The sequence below is a fragment of the Lagopus leucura genome, unplaced genomic scaffold, assembly GCF_019238085.1.
Source record: "Lagopus leucura isolate 7727_CA_CO unplaced genomic scaffold, USGS_WTPT01 Super-Scaffold_100019, whole genome shotgun sequence".
NCBI classification, from domain to species: domain Eukaryota; kingdom Metazoa; phylum Chordata; class Aves; order Galliformes; family Phasianidae; genus Lagopus; species Lagopus leucura.
Window position 1 is genome coordinate 3,569,375 of NW_024962273.1, and position 23,803 is coordinate 3,593,177.

At 42.5% G+C, this 23,803-nt stretch overlaps 1 protein-coding gene across 8 annotated transcripts in view; it reads left to right on the plus strand.

Annotated features, from left to right (window-relative positions):
• GTDC1 (glycosyltransferase like domain containing 1) overlaps nt 1–10,823 on the plus strand; it is a 163,337-nt gene extending 152,514 nt beyond the window's left edge. For 5 of the 8 annotated variants that reach the window (XM_042877877.1, XM_042877874.1, XM_042877875.1 and 2 more), the window contains 3 exons: nt 2,019–2,089; nt 2,805–2,896; nt 9,674–10,823. In XM_042877877.1, the coding sequence (XP_042733811.1) occupies nt 2,019–2,089; nt 2,805–2,896; nt 9,674–9,757 (247 nt within the window). In that variant the 3' untranslated portion in view covers nt 9,758–10,823. The remainder of the gene's footprint in view (nt 1–2,018; nt 2,090–2,804; nt 2,897–9,673) is intronic. The other 3 variants (XM_042877879.1, XM_042877880.1, XM_042877881.1) reach the window with 2 other exon arrangements.
• The last annotated feature ends 12,980 nt before the right edge of the window (nt 10,824–23,803 follow it).

A 23,803-nucleotide genomic window follows, 5' to 3' on the forward strand; every position in this document is an offset into this window, starting at 1 on the left:
TTTAACTAGGAGCGCTTAAGGATTGAAATGAAGAAGCGTTGTGTGATTGTTGAGATGTGATGCTTCTCAGGAACGAGGCAGGGAGGTGTGGAGGCAAGGAAGCTTCCCATTCCCTGCTCAGCCTCAGCCTGCTTCTGCTCCCATGACATCCTTAGGTCTGGGCAATAAGGGGATGCTCACAGAAGGAATTATTGCACCGCAGGACGAGCTGTCAGGGAATTCATGCGGACTTGGGTGTGGAAAGGTGGGCAGTCTGCAGATAGGATGAGCTGGAAAGGAAAGAATCACAGAGTTTAGCTTGTAGTCGGTGTGCTCCAGAGGCACTGAGTTTGGATCTGCCTGATTTGTGATCCTGATGGAGGTTTCTTGTATGGGGAAGCTGTGTGCACAAGCGATGACTCAGACTGCATCTTGGCCTGCAGTTTTGTAGGAGGGAGCTGCTCTTTTTTTTCGTGCAGGCGATACGATTAAAAAGCAAATATTTTAACATAACTTAGTGATCTGAGCTATTACCGAAATGTCCACATTTTCGCTCTTCTTTTTTTTTTTTTTTTTCCCCCTAGATTAAAGAAAACTTTAAAAATCTATTTGCTTTGACATATGACACAATATTTAAGAACTGAAATCATCAATTAAATCACACATCAGAAACATTTCCGTTTGGTAAAAAAAAAAAAAAATATAGTGCTAGACGATGTACACTTTGAAATTGTTGTTAATGTTTAAAATGCAATCTGAAGTGCATATGTTATTTAAAAAAAAAAGCCACATAAATTACAAAATTTAAAAGTTTATGTAAAAACTAGCAATCATTGCTTAGCAAAAGCATTTGCAGGGGGATATATCTTTGGGTTCTGTGGATATGCGTAGTTTTCTAGCATCAGGGCTGGTTGTGATATTCCTTATTTAATTTTTTGGCTCCTTAAAATGGATTCAAGCTAAAGGAAGAAGGGTTTGGTCTGCACTGGCCTGAGTGCCTGTAATAAAGCCAACGTGTCCATGAATGCAGCAAAAGCTTTTTGGGTTGTTCCTGAGAATGAAAGGTGAACGCTGACAGAGTTTCAGAGCTTGGGAAACCGAGGGAAAGTGAAGCTAAAAATAAAGTCCTCGTATGGTCAGCATGTTGGAGGAAATTCAAAGCCTCTCATCAAATAAACATATTTAAAGAAGTGTTTTGAATTTCGGTGTGTAATTTCTGGCCAACAGAAATTACGGTTGTATCTTTAGGAGGACATTATGTCACATCAGTGGTCATTCTGCAAAAACAAAAAAATAAACTGCAAACTTGATGCCTTAACCCGTTCTGCTGTTAAAATGCAGGCAGGAATGGGATTGCTTTTCTTAGAGTCACTGCTAGGAAACTTTGTGCCACTGTGTCGCAATTCCAAAATATTTGGGCTCCATGTTATGGCAGATACATAAACCAGCCCTAGAAAAAAACAAACCCTCAAAGCATCACCAGGAGGACCTTGGTATTTATTACAAAGAGTTTGTGTCCTGATAAAGAAAGGGAGTGATCTGAAGCTCGTGCTAGCACTGGAATATCCCAGCCCAAAGCGTGCTGCGTGTTGTTCCTGGGGCCATTTCATTGCAGCCTTTGGAGTCCGAGTGTGCAACAGGAGCATCTCTGTGGCTACACCCATAGACACGTGCACGTATGCCCTCGTTTCTCTGCAGCATTATTAAGAGAAGCCGTCCATACTTCACCATGTTGTTACATGTGTCTGTCTGCTGATTATAAAATGTGTTAAGCAGTATTTAAAAAACAAAAAAATGCAGAGCTGCGCTTTGATTTATTCAGCGAACAAAACATATGCTCACTGTTCTGTTCTATGTAATTCATATGATCAATAAAATTTTCTTTCAAAAGAGCAACTTTGGCATTTAGAAGGATTGTGCTGCTGAGCAGGAAAATGTTTTGCTCGTGCTGCGTGCAGTCAACCTCTGTGGTCCTGCACCAGAGGAAGTTTTTGGCTCCCTGATGTCGTGCTCATCTTCTGATTGCTTTTAACCTTCAGGGTGGAAGCGGTGCATTGCGGCTGTTACCCGTTGTGTCCCAAGGCCTTGGTGTACCCGGAGATCTTCCCAGGTAGCTGCTTTGCTGCACACACTTCTGGTTGAAAGGCGATGCATGATGCGTGCTAAAATGTAAAGTTTGAGTATAAACTCGAGCAAAAGCAATTGTTTATTTGGCAAGCCGACATGTTAGTGTTAAGGAGAATTTTATGTGTTTTAATACATTAGAAGAAGTTTATATTTGCCATCTGTTCTTTTAAGATAACACAAAAGCAAGTTTTGAAATAGCATTCTTCATTGTTAGCATACACAACCCATAATGATAGATTTTTGTTAGAAGGTCAGCGACGCTGCAATGGTTTGCAGATTTTTTTTTGAGATAGAGAAAAAAAAAAAAAAGGAAAAAAGAAAAAGGAGGCCTGAAAATCACACCAAATTATTTAAACAATTTAATACTTAATAGTATGCAACTGCGATATGGGATACACACTAATGTAGTACCAGTTCTTTGAAAAATCTCATCACTAAATGTATCACATATGCATTGTGTTACATTAGAATAATGTATTTTAATCACCCAAAGGAGATGTCTAAACAGCACAACTACACAGTCTTATTTAGCATTAAACATCCTTGTGAGCTGAGGTAACCTTATAAAATCATGCTTAAATAATGTAAAACACGAGGCGGCACAGAGCAATATGCATTTTTAATTAGTAAAGTGACTAATATCGAGTGTGTGCTTTGAGGTTTTTGTTTCATTAAAAATGTATCTGTTTTTCCTGCAGCTGAATATCTGTATTCTACACCTGAACAGCTTTTTAAAAGGCTTCAGAATTTCTGCAAGAGACCTGATATTGTAAGGAAACATCTCTATAAGGTAGTTGTTGGGAAGAGTTTTACATGATATAATGCCATATTGAAGTACAAAGGCAAAGAAAAAACCCTTAAAACAACAACATTTAATTAACATACTAATGTTTAAAGGAAACATGCTAGGGAGGGATATTAGTCGTTACACTAACAAGGATTAATTAAACTAGATGCCGGTTGTATTAACCTAGGTCTTATGAAATACGTGCACTTAATGCATGCTACATGCTTTTTTTTTTCTTTTTTTTTTTTTAATTTATTGTTTTCTAAAATGACTGTCCTTTACATTGGGACTCAAGAGGCTTATAAAAATGAACCTGGATTAATGTAACTCATTAGTCTAAAAGGAAAATAAAAGAAAGATCCTACAATTATACTAATGAGGATAAACCTACCTTCCTATCCTAATTTAATCTTCGGTCCTCAAAACGTGCAGGTGCTGGCTATCAGGTAAGGATTCTCTGCCTTTTTGGAAATACCAGAATTCTTTTGATGACGGTGATTATTTTAGCTCCATTTTTTTTTATGTTGAGCATAAATGCTTATTAGTACTGTGATGTCCTGGTGTTTATTGTGTCCTGTCCTTTGCCTTTACTTATCTGGAGAAAATACATGTTCAGTGGTAGATGTTCTGTTCCATTTTTGATTGAGTGTTCCATGCCAGACTGACTTTCCCAGCTTTAAGGTGTGGATTACATAGAGCACTAAATTGTACATTATTTCAGTAAAAACATATTGTTACACTATGCTGCTGTTAGAAAACAGCTGCTATTGTCTGCATGCTAATATCTAAGCTTGCAGCATTTTCTGCTCAGTTGCAGCTGTAAATGCTGGACATGCTGTGATCGGGGCAGATGTAAGTCACCTTTTTGTGACAAAGGTGCTTCAGGTGGAATCTGTAACAATCTGCATTCAGTCCTTCAAGGGAGCTCATGGGTTACCTGTGCAGTGCAAAAGCACACTCTTCTGCAGCACTGTAGCCACCCAGCGTGTTGTTACTGAGCAAGTCGAGTCATCTCCTTCCCCATGCTGCCAGCATACCTCACCGCTCTGCGTTCCTCTGAGGACCAGAAGCTGTGGTCTTGCTGTGTCTCGTCTGCCTCCCCACCCTTCTGCACACACATGGTGCAGGAGTGAGAGTTTAGCCCCAGTTTGACTCCTTATGTGACCTAAAAATAGACATTTACATAATGATACATCAAAGATGATGTCGTTTCTGCAGGAAACAGTTAAACTTCAAGAAAAAAAGGAGAGAACCAAAAATGCAATTTAACACCCAATTTCAAGCTCATTATCTTTCATTGTCTATTAACTTGGCAATGGTTCAGAAGGTAGCTCATAATAGTTTAAAATGCTGACTGAACACTTCCAGTGCTCAGCATTACTTCTGGAGTCAGTAGTGTTGTGTAGTTATACATGGTGGCTTCAAAGGGTAAACAGTCCTTAAACGTCTGCCTTGACATTTTCCTGTGCTTCCAGTCCAACAAATAGTTTTGGGTCTTCTCTGCATGTGTTCAGCCCCAGCTCCTAAAGAAAACCGAAGCTGGCACACCAAAAATGGGAATAGCAGCAGAACAAATACCGATATTAAATAGGATGGGTTCCAAATGTGGTGCGGGGATTGGTGTGCACGTGTGCCCCATGAGCAAAAGAACTAATCTGCTTTAAGGACACTCTTCAAAAATAAAAGCCAACAAACATTCCTTGGAATTGTTGGCAGGCAGGTTGCCCATGGAAGAATTATCCCATGGGTGCCAATTCTGTCCCTTGTAGGCAGACTTGTGCTCCATCGTTCCCTGGGTGCAACAGGTAGCAACTGCACTGAATGGGGATCGTTTTAAATTGAGTCAAGGGACTAATCCAATACCTGTGAACACCAGGGGAGGGATCCTGTTTTCTTTAATAGGCTTTGGATCAGCTCTGAGAATGCTGTTAGAGTTGTCTTTTGTACCTACACCCACGTACACTAAGTCTGTATTTCGCCCTGAAACTGTCCCTGAAACCTAGAGAAGTGCTAGCTTAGGTACATGCTGCTAATGGAATTAGAGGTGGAATTATGCTTCTTTTAAGGAAGCTGGAGAGAGTGAAATCATGAAATCACTTCCACTTTCTTCAGATTGGTATAATGTTTTATACTATACAGCAAAATTTGCCAACTGGCTGCTTCTCTTCCAGACACCTTCCTGCCTAAGTCCATACAGTAGCTGTGCAGTCGTGACAAAAAAGCAAATAATGCTGTTCTTTATTGCTTGGAGATTCTGCTTTATAGATCAGAAAGCAATCATCATCAGAAGTACTTTGAGTTATCTTTTTACATACTGTTGTTGTTTTATTACTGAGGATATCCATAATAATTAGACAGCGGTCTCATTAAACAGGCAGTTATTCCCCCGGTTGTCCTCAGTGCTTGTGCAGCAAAGTTTGGGGCAAAAAGAAGATGAATGGCAGCGGGGCAGCCAGGTTAGGGAGCCAGACACGGTGAATATCCCTGTGACAGTGCACAGACCCACGTATTAAACTGTAATAGCTTAATTCCATTCATGCTGGCAGACTTTTAAAAATGTCCATAATGTAAGCACCTACGAAAGGCTTTCCAAATGACACATTGCTTACCCTGGGTATTCTCACAGCGCCAGGGCTGGTTCATTTGCATTTCCACACTGCCTTCTACCAGTCGTTAAGAGAAGATCGAGATTCGTGGAAACCAAACCGCATTTGTTATCAATTATTTGTTCTAGTTTTATGGAATCAAAAGTTCCTCTTTGGTTCTCGGTGTGCGTGGTTGCTAAATTAAGTGCCAAAGTGAAGCCAGTATGAACAACAGGGCATCAGTTTCCATTGGAGCACACCACAAGACCTCTCAGTATTTGCAAGCTCCCTTGAAAAAAAAAAAAAAAAGAATACATACACACACACACACACATATATATATATATATAGGGCAAAGCATTTGTTTCTGCATTATTTTCTTGAAGTTTACCTTTCAGTTCCCTCACTTCAGTTTCTTAATTTAAAACAGCATGTATAAAGATTATACAGTGGAAAGGGACAAGAAGAGTTGCCAAAAGCCAGGCATGGAAGGAGCTGACAACTTTAAATAATCTCTCCCAGCCCTCCCAGCTGAATGAGTGCTGGTTGACATGCTGTCAGCTTCAGTTCCTGCAGAAAAATTCTACTCTCACTCATGCTTGTTTAACAGAGAAAAGAATTTGGCCCACTTTCTGACATTCATCTTCTCATTTCCATCACACTACAGAAGCTCACCTGCTTATGAAAAGACACATGGTGTGATTTTTTTTTTCTTTTTACACCACTGTAAAAGATAAAGAACCATGATGAATTCAAAGGGATTAAACTGCTGTAAAATCAAATTAAGAGCCCAGTTAGACCTTAGACATCTGAATTGTTCCAGTCTCAAAATTTGCCTGATTAGGGCAGTTCTAACAAACCTTTCTCCTTTTTTCTTTTGTCTTTTTTTTCATCCTTCTCTTTTTGCTCCAATTGACATAAAGCATTTACTTCAGTCCTTCAGGCAAACAGATAGAAGTTCCTTTCTGGTCCAGCTCTGATATCTGGGCATGGTTAGGTGGCAAAAGGCATCCCCAGCAACTTGCAGCTGCCCTCAGCCCTCTCAGTGAGGTTAGTGTGGGCTGACCCTGTTGCATGGAGCATAAGTTCTTCATAGTTCTTGCACAGGCCATGTAAGAGCCAGAAATGATGAATCTGTCTTTGCACTTCTCCACTACCCAGCAGAACTCTACAAAAATGCATTTCTCTGTAGGGAAATGCTGCATAACAGACATTCAGGCCCTGGGAGACCTCTGTCCTTTACTTTTCTTGGCTTTCTGCAGCAAGGCAAGTGTGTGTTTGCAGATGGCATTCCAGGCTTTGCCTTCCCCAGCTCCACACCTTCACCTGCATTGAGTGTCTCCTTGTTCTAGAGCTGTTTGCCTGCATGCAGAAGCTCTCACTCCATCTTTTCCATATCATTCATTATTGTGTAAACGTTTGTCAAACACTTACAGTATCCTGGACTTTTCAGTCTCTCCTCGTGAATGTTATTCCATGTTTATATTCTTATCTGCCATCATTCAAGCCATTCTGATGCTTGAGAGCTGTTTTTGTGCTGGTGTGATCATTACTTTACAGAGTATTCTAGGCCATGCCATCAATTTATGTGATATGTTGTACTCTGTGATAATTTTCAACCTGCTCCTTATGGAGCTGAACACACTGTTTACTTTTTAACCGTGAATGTATATTGAGCAGATGTTTGCTTACAGTGTTCTCCAGATCTTTTGTCCTGAACTGATAAAGTTAATTTAGAGCTCTACAGCCTGCATGAATAGTACAAATGTTTCCATCCATCCTGCTGACTTTCTGTTCATCTACAGAGCAAGTTTGCAGAGGCAAAAAGAGGCATCTACCTGCTTGGTATTAGATGCAGGTCGACAGGTTGGAAGCACAAAACTGTGTCTGTCCATAGAGTGGTAGAATCATAAAATCATTTCAGTTGAAAGAGTCCTCTGAAGACCATCTGGTCCAACCCCCCTCATGTGCTCATAGTTCCATCCAGCCTGACCTTGGATGTCTCCAGGAACGGGGCATCCACCACCTCTCTGGACAACTTCTCCTGATGCTCCATTTCCAGCAAGTGTCATTTAAAGAGGTTTCAGAGATGGTGTAGCTCTGCTTTTCACAACCTGCAGGGAAAGGTTATAGCAGCTAGGAACTCTGGAGCACAGTGTGCTGCATTATCCATCTCTTTGTCATTGCTAGGAAGAGCTGCTTAAGAATGGGTCCCAAGTAGGATATATGTAAGATTCTAAGTAGGATGTATGAGATCAAGACTTTTTATGTAGAAGAAGACGTTGATTACTTACTTAGATTAGCGGACCATGGGTAATTTAGGAAGGGACCTCTGGAAATCATCTGGTCCAGCCTCTGCTCAAAGCAGGGCCAGCTTCAAAGTAGGATGGATTAAGCTGCTCAGGCTTGTATTGAGGCTAGACTGAAGTCTTCACATTTTTCATTCCTATATGTAATTCTGTCGTAGTCAAAGATCTAGCTAGCTTAGAGAAAGAAATCTTTTCTGGAGCATGGGATCAATTTTATGTATTTTGGGACAACCTGAGGTCCACAGGCTGTATGTGAGTCCAGAAATAGCTTCAGTAGAGTGAGTTCTGCTATCTTGTGTGGCTGTTCACAGTAATAGCAATGGCTTATCAGGGACTATGAGAGTTGCCTGCTAGGTCATTCTGGATCCCAGCATATGCTGAGTATCTCCTTGTTGTTGAGTTGTTTGCTAGGAAGCAGAAGTGTCCACTCCACCTATTCCCAGGGCTTGCTTTGCTCTTCCTCTCTGAGACATAGATATATATGGGAGCTTTCAGCTCTCTGAAGATTCTGGCCTACAGTTCATGGAAGTTGGCTACGCTTGTAGAGCAGGAAGAAAGCATTCATGAAGAAAACAGTTGTGTGCGCATCTTTCAGCATAAGCAGCAGGACTTTGAACTGTGTATTATAACCATATTAGATAGCTTCAGTTTAGTTTTAGAAAGTAAATGAAAGCTGGCAGACGAACCGTAGCCGCCACGAAAGAGTAGATGAAGAAATGAGTCAAAGGAAATGTGAATGACTTCGAAAGAAGAGTTTTGCAAAAAGCATGAAAACTTTTGGGTTATCAGTAAAGTGTATCTAAACTGCCTACAGAAAGAAAGCCTGAAACTGCTCTCCTAGTGTTGTGGATGATCAATGTGTTCCGAACCTTCCCTTCCCAGTGGAAGGGCATCTTGCATAATTCACATCCAACATTTATGGTTTTGTTTAAAGATAGAATAAATGAGTTTTAAACGGCCAATAATAGAAACCGTGGCTTGTTCAGAAAGGTTCATTCAGGGAAATACTCTTCTGAGGAGTATTGTATAGCTCTGACTCGGTCCTCACAGTGCACCCAGTTCATGTAAAATAATGCTGTCTTTTGATGGTGGCTTCCAAAGGTGGTTGGAGTCTGAAAGTTGAGCTCAAAAAGTAATTACTACAAGCTGCTTTCCACCTTGATTCTTCCTTAATACTCACGGAAAGAAGGAGCTGGGTCACAGAGTAAAGCTGACCTGTTACAGTTTGGCTCTGTAAATTGCTCTGCTTTCTTGCACACCGAATCTCAGCTTTTCTGCTGAAGAATAATTTTTAATTCTTGATTTTGTAAGGTAATTTTAAGAACACGCATAAAATGTGTGCCTGATCAGTACAGTGAGCTCGAGCTGCAGCTATCCTGAACCAGCAGGTCTGAATGGATGAACTGTCCTTACTGAATTCTGAATGTTAACCCTGAAGTCTAATGATGGCAAGCGTGAATGTTGATTATTTCTGTCGTGCTCGTAGGACACAAGAGACAAAAAAGTTGGTTATATCATAGCAGATACTGCAGTGCTACTGACACCTCGCTGTGCTGTCTCTTCATGCAAAGATCTTGCTTTATGTGAAAACTTTGCTACTCACGATGATTTTTGTCTCTGCATATTTAGGAACTGTTGACTGAATCACGTTCTATTCCTTGAAAATACGAGCGCTCAGACTTTTGCAGAGTTATCACTCATACAGAAAATGAGCTGCATCTTTCTTTAGGATACGGGGCCGTGCTGGGACAGCGCTGGGACAACCCTGGGCATGTGGCAGTGGGGTCAGAGTGGAGGAAGAGTGGTTCTGGGTGCTGCCAAGGCTGTTGAGGTCCCTTCTGTGTCCCAGCAGCTCACGTTTTCTCCATGTGCTCTCTTCCTCGTAGGGCGAGATGGCTGGCTTTTCCTGGGCAGCGCTCCGTGGTAAATTCAGGTCTCTGCTCGCAGCAGAACCGAAAGAAGATTTGTGACAGATGGGGCTAAGTCACAAACTTGCAGCCTCAGGCAGAATTGTGGAAGTTTCCAGAGTGTGCCCATATTTACCTGATCAGAGAGAAAAGAAAATCTGCAGAGGAAGCCGAGCCTGGCTGCTTGTCATAGCTGACACAGAGCCATCTGCCACAAACCTGTGGCGGCTTCAGATCTCCAATCCCTGCCACCACCCCAGCTCAAATTAAATACAGATTCTTAGAGACGTTATGATGGTTACACATGTCCTCGGCATCACATGCAGGAGACTGTTCAAAAAAAATATGTGGCCTGTTGTATAACCGCACTCATGTATCCCATATGTGGTGCCACATTGAATTTCCGGTTGAATCTGTTTTTATCCTTTGTACTGGATGACATGGTGCCTGAATTCTTTCTTTTCGCCGACACGATGGCAGCCAAGCTGCAGCTTCAAACGCTCACACTTGGCTGGGTTTCTACCTAGGTTGCCAGGTTATCATTGGAGCCTTATTGTGTCCTCAAAGGGCCACAGGGCCTGAAAGGAGGATCCGAGTGCTACCGGACTAATTGGGCAGCCATCTCGGAATTGTTTGTAGGCAAAGGGCTGCTTTAGCACTTTTCTTTTTGCAAATTAATGACTCTCTGGCACAGGGGTTTTTAAGTGAAGGTATTAATAAGGGGTCTGGCAGGTAATCCCATGATTCGCGGAGTTACATTTGCATTTAATTAATCTTAAAGAAAGCTGAAAGATAAACAGCTGTAATTCAAACTAGCATGGGAAATATGCTACGTGGTGCCATCTATCCGATAAAATGAAAGCTGAGACACTTGTTTTATTTCTCTCAAGGATGGAGAACAAACAGATAACAGCCAAAATACTTCCAATAAAAAGTAGTAGTTGGAATGTAACGGCCGTTCATCAAGCATCTTTGCATCCCGTTACGAATACAGTCTTTTAAAGATAAATCACTTATGATTCCAGCAGTCAAGCTTCTATATTTGTTGATGTAAAATGTTTTGAAGATGGAGATTGTACAATAAATTTTTAATAAAGTGCCCACTGCAATTTTTAATTAGCATATCTCATTCATGTATAAGTGTGTACATCTATCTGTATGTTTATCAGTATGCACATCCTTGTGTCAGAGTCAATGAATGCAATTGTGTCTTTATCTGATGAAGTCGAATCTGCTTTGCAAGTGGTAATAAAATGTTCTGACAATTCCAAGATTTTCGACAGTGTTCTGGGAAGAAGCAGGAAGAAGATTCCCAGGAAATCATCGTGATGTAGAGGATGGCCAGACCTCTCTACAGACAGGTACGGTTCCAGCTCCCCTCCCAAGAAGCCCAAGGGAGATCCAATGGCATATGATTAAGTGTTTGGGTGTTTTCTGGCACTGCCGGGTTGTAATTTTGCTGTGATCACTTGTCTTACGTGTTGGTTTCTCTCTGTTTCTGCTCGATCAAAGCCCAGCCTGGCTGTAGACATGGAATGTGGTCTTCTCAAGGAAACATGCATGAGTGCGGTCCTCGCATTTGGTAGAGCCAAGTAACAGGACTTCTTGTCTTCACTAATGCTAACACTCCTTGCACCAGCAAGAATAAATCAGGTGACTTATTTTTTTTTTTTTTTTACTATCGGGGAAACTGAGGCATGGTACAGAGATAGATGAATTCCTCCAGGTTTTGCAGCGAGACGCTCTCCAAACTAATGCGAGAGAGGAGATGCTGTGACCTCACGCCATGGCTTGTGGCAAGCAGGCTGCACATGCTGTGCTATGAGACTCAGTGCTCAGTGGTTTAGGGATACAAGTCCTGCTGCCTGCAGTGTGTGCCCCAGTCACTAGAGGTGCCCACCTCCTCCAGGCTGGGATCCTACTTTGCTTTAGTTACTGAGCAGTGGCACTCAACCATTCCTAGCTGTGGCTGAAGCATTGTCTGGATGGAAATTTTTTGCCTCAGAATTACAAACCCCTGCAAATAAGGTTTTATAATAGAAACACTTTAATTGTAGAGTAACAAATAGCAATGCTGCATTATATGATGATAACTTCTTTACATTGCTAGTGAATATTCACGGCCCATCCAAGGATACTTTCATGTGTGCTGCATCCCCCAGGCCCAGGAGGTTGACCTGGTACCTGGGCTACAAGGTCCCCAGTCAGTGGGGTGATGTTAGGCTTCATCCAGGTGGTCTGGGCAATATTTCCCTGATGGAGGATCCCCCAGCCTGGGTGCAAAACCACCTCGGGAGTTTTGGCTGCTGGAGCCAAATGCAGGCAGCCACTGTGCTGCTTCATTTGAAGTCCTGGCTTCAAAAGGTCACCATGACAAATTGGGATCTCTTTCCCATTGTTCCTACATACACGAGTAATCTGTGAATGTGCAGAGCAGATCTTATAAGTAAAATGACAGAATTAGCCCTTGACTTACTCCTGTATTTATCGATGTTTCACCTGCGTTGACACAGCAGCTGTGGGCACAGCTGAAGCAGAGCAGGTTTCTGACTCCGACCAGACAGCTCCTTGCTCCTGCATCAGTACAGCCCAGGCAACTAATCCTACAATCCCTTTGTCTTAGTATTTGAGATCACAGGAAACACAGGTTTATTCCACATGAGAATTGCCTCTCTCCACGTAATAGAAAAGAAAATCCTAAAATAACGAGGGCATTTTGGTGAGCAGCGTGCAGCACCGCCGGCCCTGCTCCGTGTCTGCAGTGCCCAGACCTCTGCCTTCGCTCCAAGCTGTTCTGAATTAGGAGGCTCGATTCTTCTAATTGCATTTTTAAAGACCGAGCCAGCAGTTCATTAGAAACCGTGGAGCAAATTCTGCTTCTCTATTACACCAATATAAATCTTGAATGAATTTATATCAGGATAACTGGGAGGGCGGAATGTACCTCCCATATTGTTCTTCAGATTATTAAAAGTTACAGGGCCTCGAAAATTAAATTCACCTTTCCCCACTCGAGCCACTCGGGCTTTGTTTTTCTTCCAGTATGGACAGTTGTAATGAATTAGTCCGTCCCATTTCAGCTCATAGTCACTTTTAAGTTTGGTTCTCATCCACTAGCCCGGGACTAGCCTGTGTGGAAAGGACCAGGGGGCATTTTCTTTCAAACAAATTGCTTTCATGGGAATAATTTCCTCAAGAATTATATTAAAACATTTCCATGAACCCCTGATTTTGCAAAAATATTTTCCTCTTCTCTGTCCTTGATGGAGGGGAGTAGGCATTTCTTTATTTGCAGATATAAATGAGCACCTTAATGAAAGTCCTTCAGAATGTTACCCTCTAATGGGCTAGCCTTATTTAACTGGAATACTTCTGAAATGATTCAGCCTGGTAAGCCAGGCTTCATCTTGAAGGAAAATTTTGCCTCTGAGTTATGAACCCTTGCAAATAAGGTTTTATAATAGAAACACTGTCAGAACTTTAATTACAGAGTAATAAATAGCAATGCTGCATTATCTTCTGATATTTCTTTACATTCTGAACGAATATACACAGCTGTTGCTGGAAACTGATAATCAACTGCTATGGAACTGTGCTGCAACTTAGCACACAGCCGGCGTGGAGGCAGCAAGCGGCAGCGGGAGGAGGAGGAGGAGGAGGAGGAGGAAGGGGGACAGCGGCTGTTGGAGCAGAGCAGAGGCATCAGGAATGTGGTGCTGGCACTGGGGCTGAGTGGATGGTGATAGGGACAGAGAGAGGTGAAATGGGACCGACGGAAGCTAAAGAAAAAAATAATAAGGAAATAATAATAATTATTATTATTATAGTGGGCTTAGCGTGAGGCAGGGGCTGATGCTAGTGGTGAGCTACACACAGCTCCATGCATCCCGGTCCCCCACCTCTCTCCTGCCACTCATCATTATTTCCCTGTGCTGCTCTTGTTTGAAATTCGCCTCCTTCAGTGGCAGCTCTCAGTACAGTCTGGTCCAAACGCAGTCCTTCTATGCTGCCCAGGTACCCCAGGACTAGAGCACTGCCCACGGCTTGGGTTGGGCAACCCAGCCCCACACATGCCCCAAACCACCTCCAATGCCCCCCAAAACCCAACTCAAAACAGCGGCGGAGTGCGGGCGAGGAGGAAAGGGAGGGCTGCATGCGGAGGCTTAACCCTTTGAGCTTTGCAAGCAAAACAAGGAAATCGTCAGGAAGGCATGTCTGTAAACAATGATAATTAGGCTTTTCAAAAATCGTAACGCTGATTAAAATCTCCGATTCATTATTTATTCATCACAGAGCCTCTTTGCAGACCTGGGAATAGTGATTAAAACTGAAGTGCTCTTCGCATTCGAGAGGTGCCCAAAAAGGGGTTAACGCAGAGGAAAGAGGAAACCGAGCGGGCAGAATCCTGCCTTCAGAACCAGCACTTTCTCCTGGCGGGAGCCCTCCCATTCCCCCAAATTTTGGTATCGCTGCATGTTTCTCATCCTGAGTACAAGTGTTAGACTGGATCCAGTTGGTACTCAAATTGCAAACACACTTTCACTCCTAGGAACGCCGGGCAAAGGGAACTTCTTTTAACTCCATCATGGCAGGCTAGGCAGCCAATGCACAGCTGATGGCCAGCATGCCAAGTATGGTGCGAAGATCCGTTGTTTACAGCGAGGCGTTAGGCGCGCACAAAGGCTCAGACTGTCTAAGCTACAGTTTGTGCCTCATCCCATTACGGCTCCCCTAAAAGGCCCGTGCCGTTGTAGGTAACGTGTGCGCAGAACATATTTCTTTCTGTTGATTTTAGTTTGCTTTAATTCAATACACACTCTTGTTTACTTTTTAAAATTTAAATAAATGTCAGCATTGTATAATTTCTATGTTAACAAAGCAGTGAGCAAAATCCCTTGTATGTTTATAAAATATTATTGTTTAATTCACATAGTTTAGGAATTCCAAATGTTGAGAATAGGAAGGAGGCCAAATACCATCTGTTTATAACTATGATGCATCATCATATGTGTACTTTAAAAAAGAGGGAGGAAAAAAAAAAAAAGCTTGGTCCATCATGCCACTGTTCTGTCTGTTGGGAATATGGTGAGGATTTAAAAGTGCTCGCTGCAATTGGTGAGAGATTTCCACACGGAGGAACTCAGAGCAGGGACGGTGCCGAAGTTGCTCACTTCTGTGCTCCCCTTGGAAGAACTGAATGCAGTGCTCACATGCACAGATTCAGGCGCTGTCTCCCAGCCCTGACGTTCCCCCATTCAAAAGAAAAGATGTGGTTTTTTTTTTTAACTCCTTTTAGATGTAGGGGGTGCGTGTGTGTTTGTGGGTTCGCTTCCAGCTGGTGCAGCCATTTGCATCCCTGGATTTTTAAGGACAGAAGAAAGGCGCACGGATTTTGTAGCCTCTTGCAAAGCACAGCCCAGAGACCATCATTCAACCGATTCTTTAAATATTTTTTGTTCTTTTTTTTTTTTAATTATTAAATCAAATGTTTGCAAGTTTCGGTCCAAGATAAAAGAGGTCCTTGTTAAAAATAATGCATTCCACGCTGCAGAGCTGTGTGCAATGAGCATTTTAAAGAGAAGGTATTCTGCAGGCTTAAAAACAAAGAGAGTATCTCCAAGTTAAGTCGATAAGAAGATTTTTTTTTTCCAACCCCAAGTTAATTAGCTGGGACGTCAAGCCTCATAGTCATCTTCCTACCTTCCAGGAGCTGAAGAATCCCCACTAAATGTACTTAAACTTCCTAGCGAGGGCCGGTGAGATGAATGCGGAGATTAGGGCGAGCATTACCGTGCCTCCCCAGTGCATCCCAGCTGCAGCTCATCCCGCTGCTGATAATGATGCTCAGAGTCACTGAGGTGCTCTCTGAGGCTCGCACATGGGGTCCCGTCCCCAGGGAGGCGGAATAATAGCAGTGCTCGGGTGGTGCGGGGGGGTAAGCACAGTTTTGCGCTTCTCTTGGCCTGGTGTGCGGTGACTTGGCGGTGATGCTGATTTAGTGAATGGAGAGGTGTGCTCAGGGCGGGGAGCCCTGGTGGAGCAGGAGGGTTTGCTTTGTGTTCACCAGCAGGAAAAAAAGAAAAGCACAGGTGAAAGAGAACACGTCGGGGCTTGCTGGCAGAGGGCCGTTGCAGTATGAAACATTTTATGGCCAACCCGCAGCGATTTCTGTCATGCCACAATTCAGCATACTGTGCACTTTGCTGAAATGCCTCTGACTTTGTTTTTGAACTCCTTCGTTTCTACTGTTACATGTAAGTGGCAGCATCTTGAATTGCTTAGCTACACCCGGATAGAAAGTTACAGCTCCACGGTGCAAGTGCCCTTCTTCTGCATCTCCCATTGTACATCAATCGTTTAAAGCAGCAGGTAGTTCACTACCTTAAAAGACATTATTATTATTATTACCTTTATTAAATTAGATAAAGAAAATGCACTGCACACCTTCCCCGGGAATCACAGAGTCATAGAAGTGATTGGAAGCACCCTTTGCAGAGTGGGTTCCGTTGGTGATTATTTGCTGCTGTGCAGTGCATTTAATCTGCTCAGGCCTGTGCTGCAGGAGTGAAAGGAAGAAAGGCAGGACAACAGGCACGCTCTGCCGTTGCAGAAATGCATAAATGTGAAATGTATACATTCCCAACCCAACCAGCCTCAGAAACTCAGGCATGCATTCCTGCATATTACCCCGTATTTTCCATGGCTATGCGATCCTTGGTCTCCCAAGCTGTGATAGCAATCACGGGGGCAGATTGTCCAATTACGATGTGCATACCTGTCCACCAGGGATTACATGCAGCCCTCGTGCTCGTTTATCACTTCATTTTTACACGCTGGAGTAGGTTTATGAGATACACTGGTAGAAGCAGTTTCAGAGGTTGCTAAATACCATGTTCATAGCACACTCGGCTTCATCTGGGGTGCTGAGGGTTGGTGCCAAGAGAGGGGCACTGCAGATCCCTCCCAAGCACATGTGTAAATTTGACAGTAGGGCTGCAGGTAAGTTAGGGGTTCATGTAGGCATTGTCACTTCTGCATCCATAGTGACAAAGAACCTGTTAATTTTATCTATTTATGCCTCTGACCTTCTGCAGGATAGCAGCTCTCCTGTGGGAGCACTGCAAAATGGGGTTTGGGCAAAAAGGATTCGCCTTCCAATTTGTTTGCATTTAGGAAGGCAGAAAAAAAAAAAAAAAAAAAAAAAAAAAAAAAGAAAGAAAGAAGGCTGGAATGTGTCTCTGTTTAGGGTTACAGGTTTGCAGGTTTGGACATTATCCTGCAGAAATCCCAAGATCAGCAAAGCCTTTCATGTCAGAGTATTCGGCCAACAGGAACGCTGCCCTAAACTGCAGAGCTTAACACGTGGGTTTCTTTGCACACTCTGCATCGTGCAGTTCTTTGGCAAAATTTGGATGGGAATAGTTTGTCAATGCTATTAATAGAAATGTTTAATGCAGGAGTGTGCGACGTGATGAGCAGCCTTGGCAGGAGCCATACCCCGCCTGATTGCATTGTAATACTGTTTGATGCAGCAGTATGTTTGATCAGTTACAAGTGATGAGTATCATATCACATCAAACAATTTAATACAGTCTCATTGTATGGAATTATGGCTGCTGTCAATCAGCATGTGGCCTATTCCTCACAGATCTGTCTTTGGGAGCCGCGATACAATTGCAGCTACGTACGCATTAATAAGTAAAGTGCTGCTGAAATTCCATGCAGACCTGTTGAGATTTTTGTTTCTCTTTCATGGTCTTTTTGTTTTGTTTCATTCTGGTTTTTTTCCTTTCTCAGCGCGGGCTCTGCAATGAGTTCACCTGGTCAATAGGACAGCTGAGGGCCGGGTCCAGCTGCTTTGAAGAGAGCTTGGAAAACAACTCAAAAAATGCATGGGAGTAGTGAATTTTGTTGTTGTGGGGATAAATCCACTGCACTTGTTTTCTGCTGAAGCTTCACAGCATCTCTTCCTTTGGCTTCCTTGGGGGGAGGAGAGGCTACCTATTAAAAATGCATATGTTTTGTCTTACTGCTTGATGCACCTCGCTTGATAACCCCCTACTTTGATTTGGGGATGGCACTCTTTGAACTTAAAGTCTCTTCCTTAGGACTGATGTATTCAAGGTGCTGGAGGGGAAGCCCGTGTCAGATGAAAGATCCGTATGTAAATAACAGCACGGAGGTGGGGTTTAAGGCATTCCACATTTTGCTATCAGTTTCAGACATGTGCTGCTCTAATGCTGGCTTTCCTTGCAAAATCTTCAAGTACCTAATGGGGCATAAGGCTTTTAATGAGGCCATACAGCCATGGGGTCACGCTGTGTTATGTGGGAGCACCGATTGTACAGGAGCACTGATTTTGGGAACGTTGCTGATCGCGGTCCAGGAGAGCAAGAGATGGCCTCTGTGCATAATGCCTGCACAGACAAATGAGTCCCATTGCGTTGGGTCACACATTCTGCCAATAGATGTGACATGGTGGAAGGCCAAATTTCAGCAGCCAATTCATGAGTGTAATGATGGTAACTTTGTCCATCTTTCCCTATGCTCTCAGCCTGCATATCTAAACAGCACCGGTACTTGAAAGGGAAACCTCAGAAGAAATTTTTAGAGACGCTAAAGGAAGTGATTGTTGACTTAATAAATGACACATTTCCTTCTACATAATGAATTATCCTGGAGGTTAAAACGAAGTGTACTTGCAGGGCTACAGATAGAAGTAAGGACCTTGGCAAGCTAAGAAATACTCCCGATGGGGACTGAAGTGGTTGCTGAGCTGGGGTTGACCCTGGATTTGGGGGCATGAGGTGCCCAGTTTGCCATAGGGCGGTAGGTTGTCCTGTTTCCCATTTAATTCTGGAGCCTTGGGCCTGTTGCGGACTACAAAATAGCCATAATTATGGCCTGATTAATTCAGAACTGAAGAGCCTCATAGAATCATTTGAGTTGGAAGAGACCCTTAAGGGTATCTAGTCCAACTCCCCTGCAACGAACAGAGACACCTACAGCTCAACTGGGGTATTCAGAGGCCTGTCCAATCTGATGGCTGATGTGTTTTATAGTGCAAGGTAATGTAAAATAGCAAGTGTAAAATAATACGTGCGAGTGTGCTGATAGCAAAATGCTCTTCCTTCAGGCCTGGCTCATTAGGTAGCTATTAATGATGCTCTAGAATCACCCAGCACCCAAAGCTGAGTATTGTCCTACCCCACTTTATCTCGTGCCAGGCTTTAATTGGCAATGGTTCCATCTGAGGCCATGATCCAGTCAAATCCGTCAACCCTCTGTGTGGTATTTAGATCAGAAAGCCCATTCAAGCAAGAGTGGCATGGGTCTGCTGCTAATCCACGGGAGGGCAGTACCTCTGCAAGGTGATTTGTAGATTATAAGGCCAAGAAAGGACTTTTTGGATCATCTGGTGTCACACGTATAACGTGAGCCATATGACTTCCTTCCATTAATTCCCATTTGAACCAGAAAACCTCATCCTCTACCGGCCTAAGAATTGACACTACAGCCTTTGGTATTATTAGATCAAGGATAGTTGCAGGAATTCTGTGCTCAGAGCAGAACTGTGTGTGTCCACTGATAAATGATCCCTGTGCTCACTTGGTGCTGTCCACCCAAGATAACCAAATCAGTGTTGCTAAAAAAATAACCCCACCTATGGTTTTAGCATTGTATATATATATAGTTTATAGCATTGGATTCCTCTCCATTCTATGGGTCTAAAGGAAAAGAAGACAAAAGAGAAAGCAGTGTTGTTGGTGTACTTTGTGAAACTATTGCTGACTGCTCACTGGGATGAAAGGCACTTTATGTATGATAATTTTCCCATTTCTTAACTTCAGAAAAATTATTATTAGAGATGACCTTCCATAGGGTCAGCATTCCACGGTCTGGTTGTGTGCTAGGAGGTTAGGATACGAGAGTGGATGCCATTCCCCCACTACACATGGACATAATGAGCTCAGGGTTAGTGCAGTTGAAACTAAAATGTCAGGTTGTAAATATAAAGCAGGAAGAAAAAGAAGAATCCTGTCGAACATCAGCACTAACTTTTGCAGGATTCTCTCTCGTTTGTCCCATGTGTGCATCTCCTTATTGCCATGCAGCCTATGGAACCCGTGAGCGGAAGGTCACTTCCCGAATGGTAAAATATGTGTCTGATGAGAGGGGCTCTTTGGAATTCATGGTTCTGGATGCAGATACAGATGCATCTCACCGTGGATTTGAAAGCCCAGCGTGAGGCCTCGTAAATGATAAAAATATGTGTATATTGGAATTATACACACAGGCACGCACGCATTGGTTAAATTGATGCTTGAACATCTACGTGTGTATATAATGTTCTGTACTCTGATCTGAGAGATATTTATAAATAGGTTTTATATATATTTCTATTATCCACAGCTCTATGTGCGCGCATGTTATAAAATCTGGTTGGTTTGTTGGTTTTTGTTTTTTTTTTTTTCTGGTATGCTTTTTAGGTTTTCACGGGATAATATATTTGATTTCTCTTTAAATTAAATGAATTTATTTGTCTGCCTTCCCCTTAATGGAATCAGTTTTGATATACTCTTTGTTCATGCTGTTACAGGCTTCAGTCTAAGGGCTCTTTGTATTAACTTTTTTAAGTTACATTACAAAGAGGTTTTAAGATTTCCCAACAGGCTTTTATTTAACCGGGGCTTTTGATCTCAAACCTGCTGGGGCCTAGTGAAATCCTTACCAATTCTCCAGTAACTCCTCACTATTGGAATTTGAAAAGACCCACCTGAAGGATTTAACTCGCTGTATGGCTTCAGCCATCCTTTAGATGCTTCTATTCATGCAGACAGCGAGGGGGTCGAGGGCACCCTTTGTGATCCTCCAAGTAGCCTAAGGTGCCCTTTGCATAAGTTGTACTCCTGAGGAAATAAAAATCAGGAGGACACAAACCTATATACCTTATTTCCTGCTATCTTTACTTAAAGGAGGAGCGCAGGGGGTCTGCTTAACATCCTTTGCTACCTAAATACCTTTTGGACATGGGAACTCAATAAAGGAACTTTCATTGCATCCATTACCCTACTGCGGTGCATAGCAAATTAGATTTAAAAGGGTACTTTTTCCCTTACAGCTATTTCGATCGTTTTCTTTAAAATTTCAATTTAGTGTCTAGTGACAGAATGTGCATTAGAACTATATAGCACCAATTACACTAACTATGAACGTTATTTCAAAAGAATTAGTTATATTAAGTTATAGACAAACCGTTGGGGAAAAAGGTCAGGTTAGGGGGAAGAAAGAAAAAAAAAAAAGAAAGGAAGGAAAAAAAAAAAAAAGGAGCTGTGCAATAATGTTTTAAAGGGAACGACGTGAAGTGAATGCTCTTTTTATTTTTTAATCCTTTCATTTCGTATAACCCACACCGAAATTTCACTGCTCTCTCAGTCCCTGCTGTTGGAGCAGGGGGGATGTCCTGCCCTCCTCTTGGCTCACAATAGGAAGCCTACAGCTGAGCCCTGTAGTGAAGAAACATCCCATTGAGAGATGGGGTCGGATGCATGCTTGTCTCCTGGCCGATACTGATGGCCACAGTATAGGAGAAAGGAAAGGATGCTGGCAGACCCATTTCAAAAGAATATCATAACTAAGCACATTCTTGTCATAGTTTTGGTACCTATTTTCTCTTCCATATATATATATAACACACATAACTCATCTATTACCTGAATTTGTGTTCGTTTTCTGAGACCCTTTATTTTGGTTTTTAATTTGATGTTATAATAAAACCAACCTGAAGTATGACATGCAACCCCAACCTACCTTCTTTTCTCACGACCCTTCTTCCCATTTGTTTATTTGCTCTTGGTTTGTGGTTTTTTGTTTTAATTTCAAGGGATGTTTGGGTTACTTCTTTGTGAGCATTTGATGTGGACATGTATTGCACTGGATTTTTCACTTTTTTTTTTTTTTTTTTCCCTTAGATAAATAGAATAAAAACTATCAAATTTATTCCCTTTTTCTTACTGAGACCAGGTTTGAGACCTCTGCTTGAACTGTGCATGGCTTGGTTATTTCAATTTATAGGGATTCCTGGTGAATCATTTTTGTTTGTTTGACATCCTGTGGGATCAAGCTGCCATGAATTTTGAATGATCTGAAAACTGTGTAGTTTACTTCAGCTCAAACTGCCTTCCACTTGAAAACATAAATCAGTTCAGCTGAAATCCAGCCTGGGTCTTTTTCCTTTCTTTCTTCCTTTCTTTTTTTTTTTTTCAACCCATGGGACTGGCCTCAGCCCCAGCTGTGCTGCTGCCCCTGGAAGAAGAGGAATCATAGATTCTTAGAATGACCAGGGTTGGAAAAGACCTCCAAGATCATTCAGTCCAACCATACAACTGCCACCAATATTTCCTCACTAAACCACATCCCTCAGTACAACATCTAAATGCTCCTTGAACACCTCCAGGGTTGGTGACTCCATCACCTACCTGGGCAGCCCATTCCCATGCCTGATCACTGATCCAGGGAAGAAATTTTTCCTAACATCCAACCTGAAGCTCCCCAAGAGGAGCTGATCTCATGTCCACATTGCCATTGGCCAAGTGCCCCATTGCTCTTCATCAGCTCTTGGCAAACAGTGGCTTCATAAGCAACGCCAAGCCCCTAACAGCCCCTTCTTCGTGTCCTGCCTGCCATTGCTTATGGGCAGGGGGAGATTTGCTGTATGGATTCTCATCCCCTAGGCTTGAGTTCAGCAGCTTCACAGGCGTGCGGGGCTCCAAGGAACAGCTCTTCACTCACAGACACAGCTCCACATGGATTTGCAGTAGGAACTTTCACTTTTCTTCCAGCAGCAAACTGAAATTAAAAGCAGATGTGGACAATGGCACTGTCTCGGGGGAATGAAGGATATTGTTTTACCAGTGAGACATCTGGTGAGACTAGATCATAGCCCAACATGTGCTGAGCTGGTCCTGCTTTCTAGGCCCTCTGCAATGGGTTTGCATTGCATTGGTTGTATCTGTGGGCTCAGGTTTATCTACATCATCATGTTTGCCCACCTCATAGAAGGGATGTGGTGCTTCCTGGGCACATTTACCCCATAGTCTTGGCTGTGTGTCTTGGAAAGATTTCCGTGTGCATGGTGAGGCTTTGTGGGGAGCAGCACCGAATGCTGCCCTAATGGCAAACTAGGACCAAGACACCTGAATATCCCCAGTTTTATTCTCCCGACTCCCCCAGTGACCTTTGGTAAGTAACTTAACCTGTTGTCCTCAGGATCCCCAGTAAAATGGGAGACCTTAATACTTATCTGGTGGGATAACAGTGCTTAATTCTTACCTAATTGGATGACAATACTTACCTACATACCTCACAGGGGTGTTGTGAGGATTAATTAGCTAATGTTTGTAAAGTGCTTTGGAGATGGAAAGCGGTATATAGTCGTGCTAAGCACTCTTACTGCATGCCAGCATCAAGACCTTAAAATGGCTACAGACGGAATAAGAGTTTTTATATGTTTTGAAATAAGCCAATTGTTGAAGGCATCTGGATGCTGGAAGTATTTTTAGGCAGAGATTTCCAAGAAAGTTGGGAAACAGAAGGGTATAATTACATGATCTGAGACCTTTTCTTGTTTCTTTTAGAGGACCAACTAAACATAATCTTAGTTAGGTGTCATTTGATGAATGTAAAAACTGCTTCTTAGGGTCTAAGATGGATCAGAGTTTACTCTTGCTGATCAAACAATATTCCTTGAAAGAAATATATCTGTTACAATTTGGACAAACAAATATATTAAATAAGCCAGAGGAAGTATTTATTTCTCTGTTCTTTCTTTCTGTATTTCTTTCTGTAAGCAGCTTTCTTTTATTGGCGTAATTCTGCTCTTGTTCCCATTAGGGTAACTGAAAGGTAACACCGCTGCAGTAAATGGAATTATGCTGGATGCAAAAGCATTATGTGAGAGCAAAATTATATTTATATGTGGCCTGAAATGCAACTTGACGCTTGGATTTCAAGAAAAATCAAACCAACCGTTCCTAGAAATACGTGGAAATGCACTTTTTTTCTGTTTTTTTTTTTTTTTGCTAGGACAAACAAAAAACCCCCTGCTCT